This window comes from Odocoileus virginianus, chromosome 7 (genome assembly GCF_023699985.2).
Source record: "Odocoileus virginianus isolate 20LAN1187 ecotype Illinois chromosome 7, Ovbor_1.2, whole genome shotgun sequence".
Taxonomy (NCBI): Eukaryota; Metazoa; Chordata; class Mammalia; order Artiodactyla; family Cervidae; genus Odocoileus; species Odocoileus virginianus.
The window spans coordinates 81,243,315-81,257,602 of NC_069680.1; the positions used below are offsets into that span (position 1 = coordinate 81,243,315).

At 34.8% G+C, this 14,288-nt stretch overlaps 1 protein-coding gene across 10 annotated transcripts in view; it reads left to right on the forward strand.

Moving 5' to 3' along the window:
- ARID4B (AT-rich interaction domain 4B) overlaps window positions 1-14,288 on the forward strand; it is a 136,130-nt gene that overhangs the window by 73,181 nt on the left and 48,661 nt on the right. For all 10 annotated transcript variants that reach the window (XR_011488823.1, XM_020890544.2, XM_020890545.2 and 7 more), the window contains exons 8-11: window positions 5,786-5,924; window positions 9,802-9,881; window positions 11,744-11,820; window positions 12,986-13,140. Coding sequence is in view for 9 of the 10 variants with exons in the window: in XM_020890544.2 (XP_020746203.1) it covers window positions 5,786-5,924; window positions 9,802-9,881; window positions 11,744-11,820; window positions 12,986-13,140 (451 nt within the window). In the remaining variant the exon portion in view is untranslated. The remainder of the gene's footprint in view (window positions 1-5,785; window positions 5,925-9,801; window positions 9,882-11,743; window positions 11,821-12,985; window positions 13,141-14,288) is intronic.

Here is a 14,288-nt window from a genome sequence, read left to right on the forward strand (position 1 = left end):
GACTATAGCCTGCCAGGCTCCTCCGTCCATGAGATTTTCCAGGCAGGAATACTGGAGTGGGTTGCCGTTTCCTTTCCCAGGGGATCTTCCCAACCCAGGGATGGAACCCAGGTCTCGCACACTACAGGCGGACTCTTTACTGTCTGAGCCACCGGGGAAGCCCACCGAGTTGTTTCAAAGGTGAAGTGAATTCACACCCTTAAAAGGTTGATATAGTAATTACTGTAATCACATAGGCGTCCCTAAGACTGCCCTGTAGCTCAGATGGTAAAGAGTCTGCCTGCAACACAGGAGACCCAAGTTTGATCCCTGGGTCGGAAGATCCCCTGGAGGAGGAAATGGCAACCCACCCCACTATTCTTGGCCTGGAGAATCCCATGAGAGGAGCCTGGCCGGCGACAGTCCATGGAGTCGTAAAGAGTCAGACACAACTAAGTGACTAACACACACACATGTATGTACTAGATGTCATCATCATGTATTGAATGAAAAAACTTTCATGAAATAGCAGTATGTAACATGACTTCATTTACATATAAAATTTATTTTTAAGTATGTAAAAATTCTGCTTACTAGTATTTATGTCTGACAGGAAGGACTGTTTGGGGCTCTATTTTGTGAATTTAAAAACATCATTCCTTTGTTTTATATTATGTACATACTCTAGGGAAAAATGTTTTTGAATCAAGAATCCTTTTAATTTTGAAACAAATTTCATATAATATTTAGACAGTGTTTTACCTTTCTACGGATGTCATCCAGAAGTGTAAAAATATTTTAAAATAAGGTAATTTATGGACTATCACATAGATTGATGTAGAAAAATGACCAAAAAGGAATTCCCAAGGGCCAGATCCAGTTGGGAAACTTGAGATTCCACAAGCTGCGCAGTAGACACACACACACATACACACATATACACACACCCAACAGACCAAAAATTATAGTATATTAAAATACCTGTTATGATTTTTGGCTGAGGTCTCCCTTTCTTGTAGATGAGAAGAAAGCATGCGTTTGTCACTGAGCAAATTGATTTTTGTTTTCTAAAGACTTTAGCAAACATTGAGTTAGTGATTTTCCTGTTGAGAATCTGTGTACAATGAAAGATTTGCTGTAAATATGTGAAGTGTGAAGGCAGAACAAAGGTCGAGAATTACTGCTGCAGGAAATGAAGTGCTGCCTGTCTGCCATCTTACTTCACTTGCTGCTCCTTCCATCTCACCACTGTGGTCATTCTTAGTGCCTCCTTGGTGCTCTACTCATTGGCGTTTAAGCACCACTGGCAAGCACCACAGGTTAAAATGCCCAACTCCTTAAATTACACTTCCTTGAAGGTCTTTCTTCCCTTTCTTCAGAGTGACTTTCTGCAACAAAATCTGGGGCCTGCATTTTAAGGTCATTTATCTGACCTTCATTTCCTCTTCCATTACTCAATTTGAAAAGGTCTTCATTATGGTTCTCTGATTGCCATTTAAAATTTGTACAAAGATAAATAACGTTATCTTTCCCAGGACTCCCAGGACCCCATTGTTGCAGTGATATATCACTACCTTTGTTTTATTTTAAGAACTGTTAATCCGCATACCGGTTAATCGGCCTTTAGTTATTCCAAAATTGATTATTTTTTATACCTTCCTTTAATTATGTTATTTATAGTCTGCTTTTAATCCTAATATATTCAGATATGTTTGAAAGATTATCACCCTGTAGCTTAATTTTTTAAAAGCAAGTTATTGATCCTTTTGATAATGTATAACGTGAGTGAATTTTCCCCTTATAATTTATATTGTATGCAGTTTTCTTTGATTCTACCTAAAGAATAGAATTCTGAAATTATAGAAATATTTGTGCTCCTCCAAAAGCTTTTTCCAGTAGCGTGGCCAGAGTGTATCTGTGAACTGTAGGGAAGCACTCAAGGCTGTTGCCCTTCAGAAGAAGAATGGGGCACAGTAAGGCTCGTGAGGACACTCGGTAGTAGTAGTTGTGGGGAGTTTCTACCCAGTAACATTGCTGAGATTTACCAAGCAAACCAGTGATTTGTACCTGATATTTACTGGTCTGCAGATCGATCTTGAATAATGTTTTTATTGAGAGATAATTCACATATAAGGTTCACCCTTTTAAAGTATTCAGTTTTCAGTGTTTTTTAGTGCATTCACAAAAGTTTACAACCAGCACCACTACCTAAGTCCAAAAGTTCTTTTTATTATTCACTGCTTTATTTTGATATGAGAATTTGATTCTAGTTTCCTTCTTGATAAAAACTGGGAAAAAATCTTTCATTGGTTGAGTTCATACATGTTCGTATGATCTGTATATTTTAATCTCTTAAGAGGCTACACATTTTCAGTCTTCTTGATACTAATACAGATTTTGAATTTGCAGTACAAAATTTGAAGCTGAGTTAGTTGTTTGAAAGAGTAAGGATCACTGAAGTCCAAATTGCATTTTAAAAATTGAGCCTCTGAAATTTCTGGCTCAGTTTTCTGTTTGTACCTCATCATATGGTATTCTTTGGCACATGTCTAAGTTGCCAAATTCTTCCTTGATTTACAGTTAATTTATAGTTAAGATCGGTGTGTGATCAGCTTTAAGTGACTAGCTGTTCGTTTGTTTGGTAAACATCCCATGTAATCAGCATTGTTCCCAGTGGCATCGTCACACGTTAATTCAGCAACACGAGTTATCTTGCTGTGGCTCTGTAAACACATACCTGGTACCGGAGAAGCAGCAGTGTCAGAGGGGAGTAAACAAGCAGATTCCCTGCTTATTCCATCTTTGCTCCCTTCAAATATTTCCGATGCTCATTTATTTTGTGTATCAGTTAATTGAGTACTCATCTTATATAAACAATTTCCTGGCTACATTCCACTACAAGGAAAAATTAAAGGAGTCTTAGGTATAAAGGTATGGTTTAAACTGGTTGTATACATTATGTTGATTGTATACATTATGTAATTTCAGGAGAAACAGAAATCAGAAGTAACGCAGTAGAAAGAAATAAACCGGAGAAGGAAATGGCAACCCACTCCAGTATTCTTGCCTAGAAAACTCCATGGACAGAGGAGCCTGGCGGGCTGCAGTCCAAGGGGTTACATGACTGAGCATGTGTGCATGAGGGTGGAGGGAGACGGGTTCGTAGCAACAAAGTGGTAGAACTAAAAAAAAAAGAAATGAATAAACCTATCTAGTTCACTTACTTAGCAAATATTTATTGAGCATCTGTGTTGTGCCAGCTCTGTTCAAGTACAAGGCATATATCTGTGAACAAAACAGGCATTCATAAAGTCTCTGGGAGACTTCCCTTGTGGTCCAGTGGTTAAGGCTCCACACTTTTAATGCATTGGACATGGATTCCATCCCTGGTCAGAGAATTAAAATCCCGCATGCCATGTGGTGCGGCCAAAACACCTCCTATACCTTTAGAGCTTACATTCTCTCATATGGAGAGAGATGGGCAATACAGAAAAAAGAATAAGTAAGTTACATAGTATGATAGATTTGTCAGTGCTGTGGAAATAATGAAATAAGATTGGGGGATTGGGATGGGCAGGTTGTAAATTTGAATAAGGTGATCATAATTGAAATGACATTTGAACAGAGACTTAGAGGAGGTGAAAAAGTTTCTAAGTGTCTGGGGATAAAGCATTCCAGGCTGTTTCTCTTCAAAGAAGAGTAGTAGCTGGTGGAGAAAGTGAGGTCAGCGGATCTTTTGTGTTTTTTTTTTTTTAAGTGGAGGAAGTGACAGCATTTTCTTAGAAATTACAGTGCTAGTAGGACTCCAACTAGTAGAGGTAGAAAAACTGATAGAGGGGAGAGGTAGGAACATTGCTGGAACAAAAACTTGAGGATGTGAGAGTGGAGAAGGGTGTCTAGTCCATGAGTGGGGAATGGTTTTTGGAGTGGAACCTAGACAGTAAAGTGGATGGATGTTCTATGTAGCCAGTCAGTTTATAGTACATAGATAACTTTCTCATGTCTGACGTCTTCACATTTGTTAAGTCTTATGAAAGAAATTAGAACTTTTATACTACCGCAGATGGTTGTGTTAACTGAGTAAAGCCCATTTTTCTCTTTCTGTGTTTTACAGATTTGATTACTGTTATTTGTGACATTGTGATTTTGTCTTGCTAATGATAATGGCATAGAGGGCATCCATAGCTGAATATGTCCTCTGTGACTATTTTGAAAAAAGCAGTAATTATAATTTTAAATTTGGTTGTGTTCTATAATCATTAGAAAGTGGAGAAATAAAAGTCCTTGTCTTTGAGAAGTTCTTCTAATCAGGTAGAAATCAGACTTGTGAAGGTCTGTTATTACTCTTCCAAGCTGTGTGCCTATTTGTAAGGTTTTACGCTCCACTAATATGAAAATATATTGGTTTTTCCTGCTGCCTATTACCTGCTTTCTAAGTAGGGGTTGAACTGCTTTAAGTGCCATTTGAAGTACAGTATTCTCAGTAGCAAACTTTGAAGATGTGCTTCGTTTTTTATCGGAGGACAATTTTTAGGTTAATTGAATGATCACTGGAGTCAAATCATGATATTCCCGTTATCGCTATAAAATTTTTAACAGTGTTATAATAGGTTTTGCTTCCTTTACATTTATGTTGGAATGTATAGATATAATGGAAAAGGAAATGGCAACCCACTCCAGTATTCTTGCAGGGAAAACCTCATGGACAGAGGAGCGTGGAGGGCTAGAGTCCATGGGATTGCAAAGAGTCGGATGTGGCTAAGCACGCAGTACATATAAATATGAGGGGATGACGTTATATTGTCATGCTTTTTATTTTATAAAAATACCATATGTTTTTATTTCTCATTTTGTTGCAGTCTATTTATTCCACATTTCTTAATATCTTTATTTTGGGCATTTTGAACATAGTAATTAGAATAAATTTCTTTTAATTGGAGTATAATTGCTTTACAATGTTGTGTTAATTTCTGCTGTACAACAGTGAATCAGCCATTTGTATACACATGTCCCCCTCCCTCCGAGCCTCCTACCCATCCCCCCATTAGAATCCATTTTCTTTACTACTGACGGTAGGTTTTTTTAAAACCAGATTGAGAAATTTGTTTTGTGTGTTTGTGTTTTTTTTTCCTCCTCTTTTTAAGTTTTATTTTTTACTATACTTCCCTCTAACATCAAATGAATGGTTTTGAGTTCCTTTTTCTTATTTTTAATTTATTCAGAATACAGTGTAACTGAAAGGAATTTTTCACATAATACAAAAGAACCATATTGTACATCTTATGAATACTTAGTTTTTATGTATCTGATATTAAGCATGGCAATGGTGATGTCTTATCAGATTGTCTCCTCTCTCTACCTTGACCCTCTGTTAGTAAAGATCTCCCTTCCCCCTTTTAAAATTTGTTTTGAACTGGGAGAGCATTACCATTTCTAGAATTCCTTTAATCTGAGAGGAGAATGCAGTGTATTTTAGTTCAGTCCTCGGATACTTAAAATGGGGGCCTTCAGGTTTTGAGAATTTGGGAACCAGTACTATTCTGTTTTGATATTCCCTGTAATCTTTTAAAATAGCACTAAATAAATTCAGGGCATTTTTAGGAATATGTTGTGCTTTTCCTCTAATGATAACCTTTTTTTAAAAAATTATTCTTTAGCAATTTAGAAAACTATTAAAAAAGTTAATTTAGCCATTTTGTAGGGTGTAGGAAACAGGATAGGATTTCTAGAAAACCTGTATTCATCAACTTGGCATGCTTATTCTTTGTGAAGATAAATAGGATTATCTCATTTTTTCTCTCCCTAGACCAGAGGAAGAGTCTTCTTCATCCTCCAGTGATGAAGATGAGGATGACAGGAAACAGATTGATGAGCTTCTGGGAAAAGTTGTATGTGTAGATTATGTTAGTTTGGATAAAAAGAAAGCACTGTGGTTTCCTGCATTGGTGAGTAACTTCAGTATAAGAGTTTAATTTTCAACTATATAAGTTCATGAAGAGAGCAGTTGATTTTCTTAAAAATCAGTATTTTTCATAGGCACAGAATGGGAAGTGGATTTAGCATCATTCAGTTCCCACAGAATTACTTTGAAAATTGTTTCTGGTATAAAGAACTTTGAATTCATCCATGAAAAGCAAAATTATGGTAATTTTAGAGGCTTGGTATATTACACTGCTGAATTTTGGATAAAAAATTCCTTGTGCAAACTTTTAAAACTTCTAAATCTACCATGCAGAAGACTGCTAAAGAAGAACGGAATCTTGTTTTGTACTATTGTCTGCAAATGGCATCTATTTGTCATCATTTTGTTGAACGTTTTGTATTCTGTATCCTGAGTATTAAAAGTGTTTTGCACAAAATAAGTGCCCAATAAATGTCAGCTCTTATAATTTAAACTAATGAGGGCAATTATTTTCATAAATGTAAATATTATATAATACCTTTGTACCTCTTCGTATGTCCATCTATCCATTCCTCATTTATTGGATGCCTGCTGTGTGTAAGGATTGTGCTAAGATCTTTATGAGGATTATGAGGTATGTATTATTTATCCTCATTTAAAGATAAGAAAACTCAGAGTTAGAAGGGTTAAATAACTTTACAAGCTTTGGGTTAATGGTAAGCGGAAAACTTAAGTCAGTGTAGTCATTTCTTATTTCCTAAAGCTCTAAGATTCTTTGTGAGCACTTTTGAAAACATGTTTTAAAAGAGCTTCGTGTGTCTTTTTCTAAAACAACAGAAACATTAAAATTTTCACTTTAGTATTTTCAGTATTGATTTAACATTCTCATCATCATTTCTAAATAGTTTCCTGATGATGAGGAAAAGATTTACGATATCAAAAGGTTAGTAATCTGCTTAGTCAACCATTTCATTATTATTTTTTAACATCTTAGCATTATTGATACGTGTTATCCTCCACGCAAATTTGAGATCTCTTGGACAGTAATGGATAATTTTTATCAACTAGAGTGTGAAATTTTGTTCTGAATCAAACAACCTTGACATAATTACATAAAATATTTGCATTTCTATTTTTGAAAGTAGTTTATAAATTGAGTAATGTTAACAAGTGTCTGATAATGTCATGTTAGAAAACAATTGCATACTCTTAGGAACAATAAATAGCTACCACGTTTTGAGTACTTTCCCTGGCCAGGCACTGTGCTAACTTGTTAAGGTAAGTGCACAGTCTCATTTCATCCTAATTGAGGCTGAAACATAAGTGGTATTTACTCCCATTTTAAGGGATGGAAATCTTAGCTTCCCTGATTCACACAGTCCTGTTTTCAGTTTCTGTCATCATTTTTCCTCTAACTGAGCTTTAAATGTTGTTTAGGGTTCAGAATATATCACTCTATATTTTTTCAGCATGATCTCATCCCCTTTAATAACATTGGTTGCAGAGATAATAAACTGAAATGTCTTAAGGACTGAGAAAATCAGTTGCATGGGTAAATGGGATAAAATATGGATTTTAGTTCCTGTAACAGAATGGAGAGTGGACCCACTCACTTACACACAGTGTCAGCAAAGTCTATCATGTTTGTTTTTCAAAATCCAATCTCATGAGAAAGAAAAAAATGGGTGATTTGGCTCACAGTTTTAGACCTCTATTTAGCTGTTTACTCCCAAGTTTATATCTTAGCATTCAGACCTCTACCCTGGAGCTCTGGACCCGAGTATCTGTCTATTCAGTATCTCTACTTGGTTGTCCTTTAGTCACCTGAAAACTTAACAAGCTTAGTAAGCCTAAGTTTACTCTCTCCTCCCTGTATTCCCAAACTTGACCCCTCTCCATTGTTTCTTTCCCTGTGATCGACACCATTTTCACAAGGTAGAAATGTAAGCATCCTTTTCTCTCTCACCTCTTCACTTCCCTAATTTTCTCTAATATTTCTCATTTCCTTTAATCTGCCATCACCACCACTTTATATGCAGGTCACCATCTCTCACCTGGATGATTTGCAGTAGCTTAATTTCTTTCAACTCCTGCCCTTCTCTGGCCCATTTTCTTTGTGACAGCCAAAAGTCATTTTAAAAAAGGCGATTCTGCTATGACATTGTCTTGCTTCAGATCCTTCCCTGAGAGACTTTAGAGTTCTGTACTCAGAATTGACATGGCTTACAAAATGGACAAATCTAAGCTCTGCTTATCTTTCTTATTTAGCCCAGGCAGAAAGTTAGCCACGTTGACCTTTTACTTCCTAGAATGGGTTGCACTGCTTGCTGTGTCAGGCCCTTCCCATAATCTGTTACCTCTTCTTGCAGTGCAGCCTGGCCTACAGACATGTGTATATACATCCATCCTTTGTCAAATTAGCTACTGCTCAGTTTTCAAAGCTTAGTGTAAATGTTGTGTCCTCAAAGAAGTGGCTTCTGACCGCTAGATAGTAGCAGTTAAATACAGGTACACGTACTTGGTTAACGCTTGTCTTCCCAGTTAGAGTACAGGCTCACCGTGGGGGGAACAGTGGCTGTCTCAGCCTCTGTGCTCTAGTACATGGCACCTTGATGAAATGGTTTGTATTTCTAGAGTGACTGGATGAATGAATGGACAGATTAAGTGTTTACTTCAGGACCCTTTTGAAATGATAGGAAAGTTTTCCTAGATGCTAATACACGTAAAAGCCTTTTCTTAGTGAATTATTTCATAATGCCATCAACATTTAAGCAATGCTTAATGCAGTGCAATTACAATTATGGAAATTGTTAACCTTTTAGAGACTGAATTAGGTGAATTCCCTATGCTATCCAGTGGTTAGGACCAGTGCTTCCACTGCGGGAGGAATGTTCAGTCATTGGTTGAGAAACTGAGATCCTGCGTAACACACGATGCAGCCAAAACATTAGAAAATAAATTAGAAAAAAAGTGAATTAAAGACTGAATTAGAACTTACATATTTCTGGCTCCTCTCAAACCTGTAGTGAGAATACATGCATTTAAGTACCATTCTGGCATTCTTCAGAGCTAATGAGATAGTCCTTAAATCCGTCATACTTATTTAGCCCATTTTTTTTTTCATAAGAAAACCAAACTAGGATGTTGTTCTTGGTATATATAGTGAACTGTCTTGGAATTAAAATAACAAAAATTTATAGGTGTCTTGAATTAATATTATCTTTGAGAAGGCATGCCTTAGCCTTATTTTCAGTAATAGTTGGAGTGACTTCAAATAAAATCTTTTATTTTGGTAGTAGTAAATGTTATGTAGATTCCAGGAAGGTACTCACTTGAGAATAATTTGTTTTCAGAATGGGTAGTAGTATGGAGAACTTTTAGTATTATTAACATACATGTTTAGATGTAAATAATAAGCAGCACATCACCTCTGCCTTTTTAAAGATAGAGGCTGCTCTGATTAAGATTCTGATACCCCACTTTGGTCCCTGCCGTTCTCCCAGCCCTGCTGCAGACCTTCTGTTAAGACTGGCTCCCCCTCTTTCCAGCCCTGCGCCACTCTCATCCAGTCTTCTGTTTCTTCCTAGACTTGGTCCATGGCATCAATCTAGTCAGAGCCATGATTGTGCTCAAAATCATGCCGATGTCAAAAAATAACGTGGATAATCCAGAGAGCTGGAAGGATATAGAAAATAAAATTACTTGTGTGCATTCCCACATATGTGTGTGTGTGTTTTAGGATATAAACTTTAAATTGCTTGTTTGTTATACATGTGTATGTTTTTTTACCCTCAAACTAAAGTTAAGTTTTTAAATTTTAAGCTGAAACTATTTTTTAAGATTTAAATAATTGATACTTACGTAACTATCTATAAACAGTGCTTTTAGTTATAATAGTTTCATACTTTTTTTTTTAAAAGGTGGTATGTCCTGATTGTAGTGATGAAATTGCTGTGAAAAAAGATAATATTCTTGTTCGATCTTTCAAAGATGGCAAATTGTAAGTATAATTCACTTGGTGAATTATTATGAAAAATAGGCTGCTTTTCCAAATTAGGATGATAAATTATAAATTAGTTATTTCCAGTGATGTTCTGCTTTTCCTTTTTATCATTCAGAGTGTTTCAAAGCATGATCATCTTTCATATTGTCATTAAGTGTAGTAGTCTTAAAATATGTCTTGTTCAGTTGGTCTTTTCTAAGCTATACTCTCAATGCTAATTTATCAGTATTTGCCTATATAATAGCTGATGGTTTATTGAGGAAAATTCAGTAAATCTACCACATCTAATACTTCATGGATATATTAATTGATATTTATTTATTGTTTTGAATATCTAATTAGGATTTTCTAACATTTTAAATTATTTCTAAATGAGTGTGGTAATACCTGTTTTGTAATGTTTGAATTTTGCAGTAGTCTTAAGGATTAAAATGAGTTACTATAAATATATGTTGGATATTAAGATAATGAATTTTCATGTAGAACTTTTCTACAACTGAGTTATCAGTTTGTATGGGTGTTTTTTCCCTTTAAGAATTGTGTGACTGTGGAGAAGGAAATGGCAATCCACTCCAGTATTCTTGCCTGGAGAAATCCATGGACAGAGGAGTCTGGTGGGCTGAAGTCCATGGGATTACATGACTGAGCATGTGTGCACGAGGGTGGAGGGAGATGGGTTGGTAGCAATAAAGTGGTAGAACTAAAAAAAAAAAAAGAATTGTGTGACTAGAAAATCCATGTATTTTATGTTGATATTTTGCCTTATCAGGTGAGTGCTTTAAAAAGATCATCATACTTTAAGATTGGTTTTTGGATTTTCAAGTTCTGAAACATGACTTAAAAATAATCTATATGAAACTCACTTTCACAAAAGTTTGAGCATTGAAATTGAATACTAGTTTGTTGATATTAAGAAATTACTATGAATTTTTAAATGTGTGATGATAGGATTGTATTTTCAAAAGAATAAAGTATTATAAATTAAATTCTATAATGTCTGAGATTTGCTTCAAAATAATCCACTTGGTGTGGGAAGAGGTAGATAGGGGTATAAATGAGACACTGACTCTGAGTTAATGATTGTTGTAGTTGGATGATGGATTCATGGGAGTTCATTTTGCAGTTATACTTCTGTATATATTTGAAATTTTTAAATTTAAAATTTAAAAAGAGGCAGGCTGAAAAGTGTATTTGGAATAGTTCTTAGACTTCTGTGGATTGGTTGAAACAAACCAAGTGCAGAAAAGCTTTAATAAGATGATAAATAATGATGATTTATTCATGTTAAGTAAGAAATAAATGTGACGTATATGATAAAATGACCTCTCCCAGTTGCTTGCATCCAAACCCTTCTTATAGTTTCTACATGAAAGAACTTCAATTGTATATTAGAAGTTTGCTTTGAACCTAGAATTCAGTTTAAACAAAATTGTTGAACATTTTACGTTATAAAATAGTACATTTTCTTCCAATCTTAAATTTATTTATTTCTTGAGATTATCTTAAGATGATGGCAAATTCTTTGCTATTTAACTTATTTTTTTTTATTGGATTGATACATTCTGCTATGTAAACATTTTAATAGATTATTTTCAGGGTTTCAATATTTTTAGTGTTGCATTTAACCAGTTACTCCGAGAATTCTTATAAAACATCTTATTAAGGTGGGGTCCTCTTGTAGATGATTCCGTTTTTAATGTCCTGCCTAGTATTTTGTTTTGAGATTTGCAACCCTGTGTGCAGTCATTTCCATCAGTGTTCCCATGTTTTCAGTATCTTTCCGGGGTAGGTAATTGGACTCATAATTAATCTTTGTTGTATTTTTGTGGGTTTTTTCCTTTAAAATTAAAATAATACAGTACTTCAGTACCAAGAAAGGATGTCCATGAAATTACTAGTGACACTGTACCAAAGCCTGACGCTGTATTAAAACAAGGTAAGGATAATTTTGGATTTATACTTAATTTAAATTTATACTTAATTTAAAAACTGATGAGGTATGTCCTGGTGGTCCATTGGTGGACTCTGCGCTTTCACTGCTGGAGCTTTCACTGCTGGAGTTCTGGTCAGGGAACTAAGATCTCATAGGTCGCACAGTGTGGCCAAACAGAGAGAAAAGAGAAACCAATGAAGTATTTCTGAAGATTATTCTTTTGGTTTTAAAAAAAATTTTTTTTTTTAATGAAGTTTTTGAAGTTACCTTTGGTCCCATGTGACCTCTGCTTTTGTAACCAATGTGTCTTTTGTTATCATAGTATTCTCTCTTTTTTTTTTTTAGCTTATAATTGGGGCAGTAATCTAAAAAAGATCAAGAACAAGATCATCAGCTATCACTGTAGTCTGGCCTAGTAAATAAAATATCAGTTCCTGAGGATGGTAAAAACAGGAATCAAAGTAGTCTTGATTTTTGTCATTTCTTGTAACAGTAGTTATATTTTATTGGGGAATATGCTGTAATTACATCTCTTACTTGATTTTTGGCACTGTAAATAACTATTTTTTCTTTGCCCATGTTTACCAAATTAGATAATACACTATATCATCAAGATTTATAGTTGAGAATTTATTTCTCTGTATTGTAAAGTGAGAATAACTGTGTCTAGGTATTTATAGTTAAATTAATCATTAATATAACTTTAATTCAGAGTTAACTGAAAATATAGAGTACATATTTATAGTATATTTTCAGATACTTGTAAGTTACTGCAGTGGCTCTGTGCCTGTTACATAATACTGTTTAATAATTTTTTGATAAAATGATTATGAAGGTTTAATGTTTACTAGATTTACTTCAATGTTTAATGTTTACTATTCATTCTTAATTTTTGTTTAAAAGAATATATCTGCCCCTTTTCTTGTCTTCGTTTGAACCTAAGTCACCTGAGTTTTGCCATCTATAAAATAGATACCTAATGCCTAAGACTGTTAAGATTAATGGGTTGCTACACCGAAAAGCAGTTAGCTCAATGCCTAGCCCATAGCAACCGCTTCATAAATGTCAGTGGTGGCAGCACAGTAGTTTTTATTTCTTTATCCTGTTAATATTTTTAGACAAATCAGTTCTTAATTTCTCCAGTTGATAGTTTATGACCTCTTTCCAGCCTTTGATCAGGCACTTGAATTTCACAAAAGTCGAACTATTCCTGCTAACTGGAAGACTGAATTGAAAGAAGATAGTTCTAGCAGCGAAGCAGAGGAAGAAGAGGAGGAGGAAGATGATGAAAAAGAAAAGGAGGATAACAGCAGCGAAGAGGAGGTGAGTAAAAAGAGTTAATGCCTTTTACAGTGAAAACCAGTTGAGTTCCCTTTGGGATTGGCATGAAGTCATTAATCACTTAAATATTTTTAGTATCAGAAGTGTTTCATAATACAATGGTTCTTGTGTATTCATCATAATCAAATAGTTTGCTTACATATCCTTAAAATAGAAATATGGTTTTGTGAAATTAAAAATACTAAGTGTAGTTATCCCTGTAACCTCAAAAATATTTCTTAATCTTCAGTCCATAATGTATATGAATGTCAAATCAATATGTCATACACCTGAAATTGGTACAGTATTGTGTGTCATCTATATTTCAGTTAAAAAAAGGGAAAAAGTATTTCTTAATACAGCAAAACTCTACTTTCATATGCTTTTTACCGTCACGTAGACAGCTGTGACCTCATACTATGTTTACATCTGCATATTTTATTACAGCATCTCATAAAGAATAAAATGTCTTTTATCTAATGTGAAAGGAATAATCAGCATAAAAGTAAAGATTAATATCTTTGATTCAAAGAATCAATACAAAGTTTTGTGTTAGATTTTATCTTATACAAAATAAGACGTCTGTGAATTTATGTGGATCAAGGAGCTAAATTTAGATTTTATTGTAGCTGGTACTTTAGGTCCATCAATGACAAGTACTGACAAAATTGCCCATAATATTACTAGTGACAGTGCGCCACTGTGCTCTTTAATGGTTTGCTGAATGGCTCTATGAAAGTTATTGGGGGAATAATGATGCAGATAATGATAGCTGCAATACATGACCATTGTATTTAGTGTCTTCAGGAAACAAAGATAAGTTAAGGTCAATATGTAATATTTTAGGTAAGTTATGAAATTTTTCCATGTAACTGCAATAAACAACTATTGATGAAGTAGGAACATTTTATTAAAGTTTATGTTTTATAATATAGTGATCTATAATGACAGTGTGTAGTGTGAAAACTTCCCTGGCATCAGTCTTCCCCATTTTTTCCTATTTAAAATGTTAAAAATAAGCCATCAGTCCCTTGCTTAAGGCTTCTCAGGTGGCGCAGTGGTAAAGAGTCTGCCTGCAGTGCAGGAGACGTAAGAGATGGCAGGTTTGATCCCTGGGTCAGGAAGATCCCCTTGGGTTAGGCAGTGGCAAC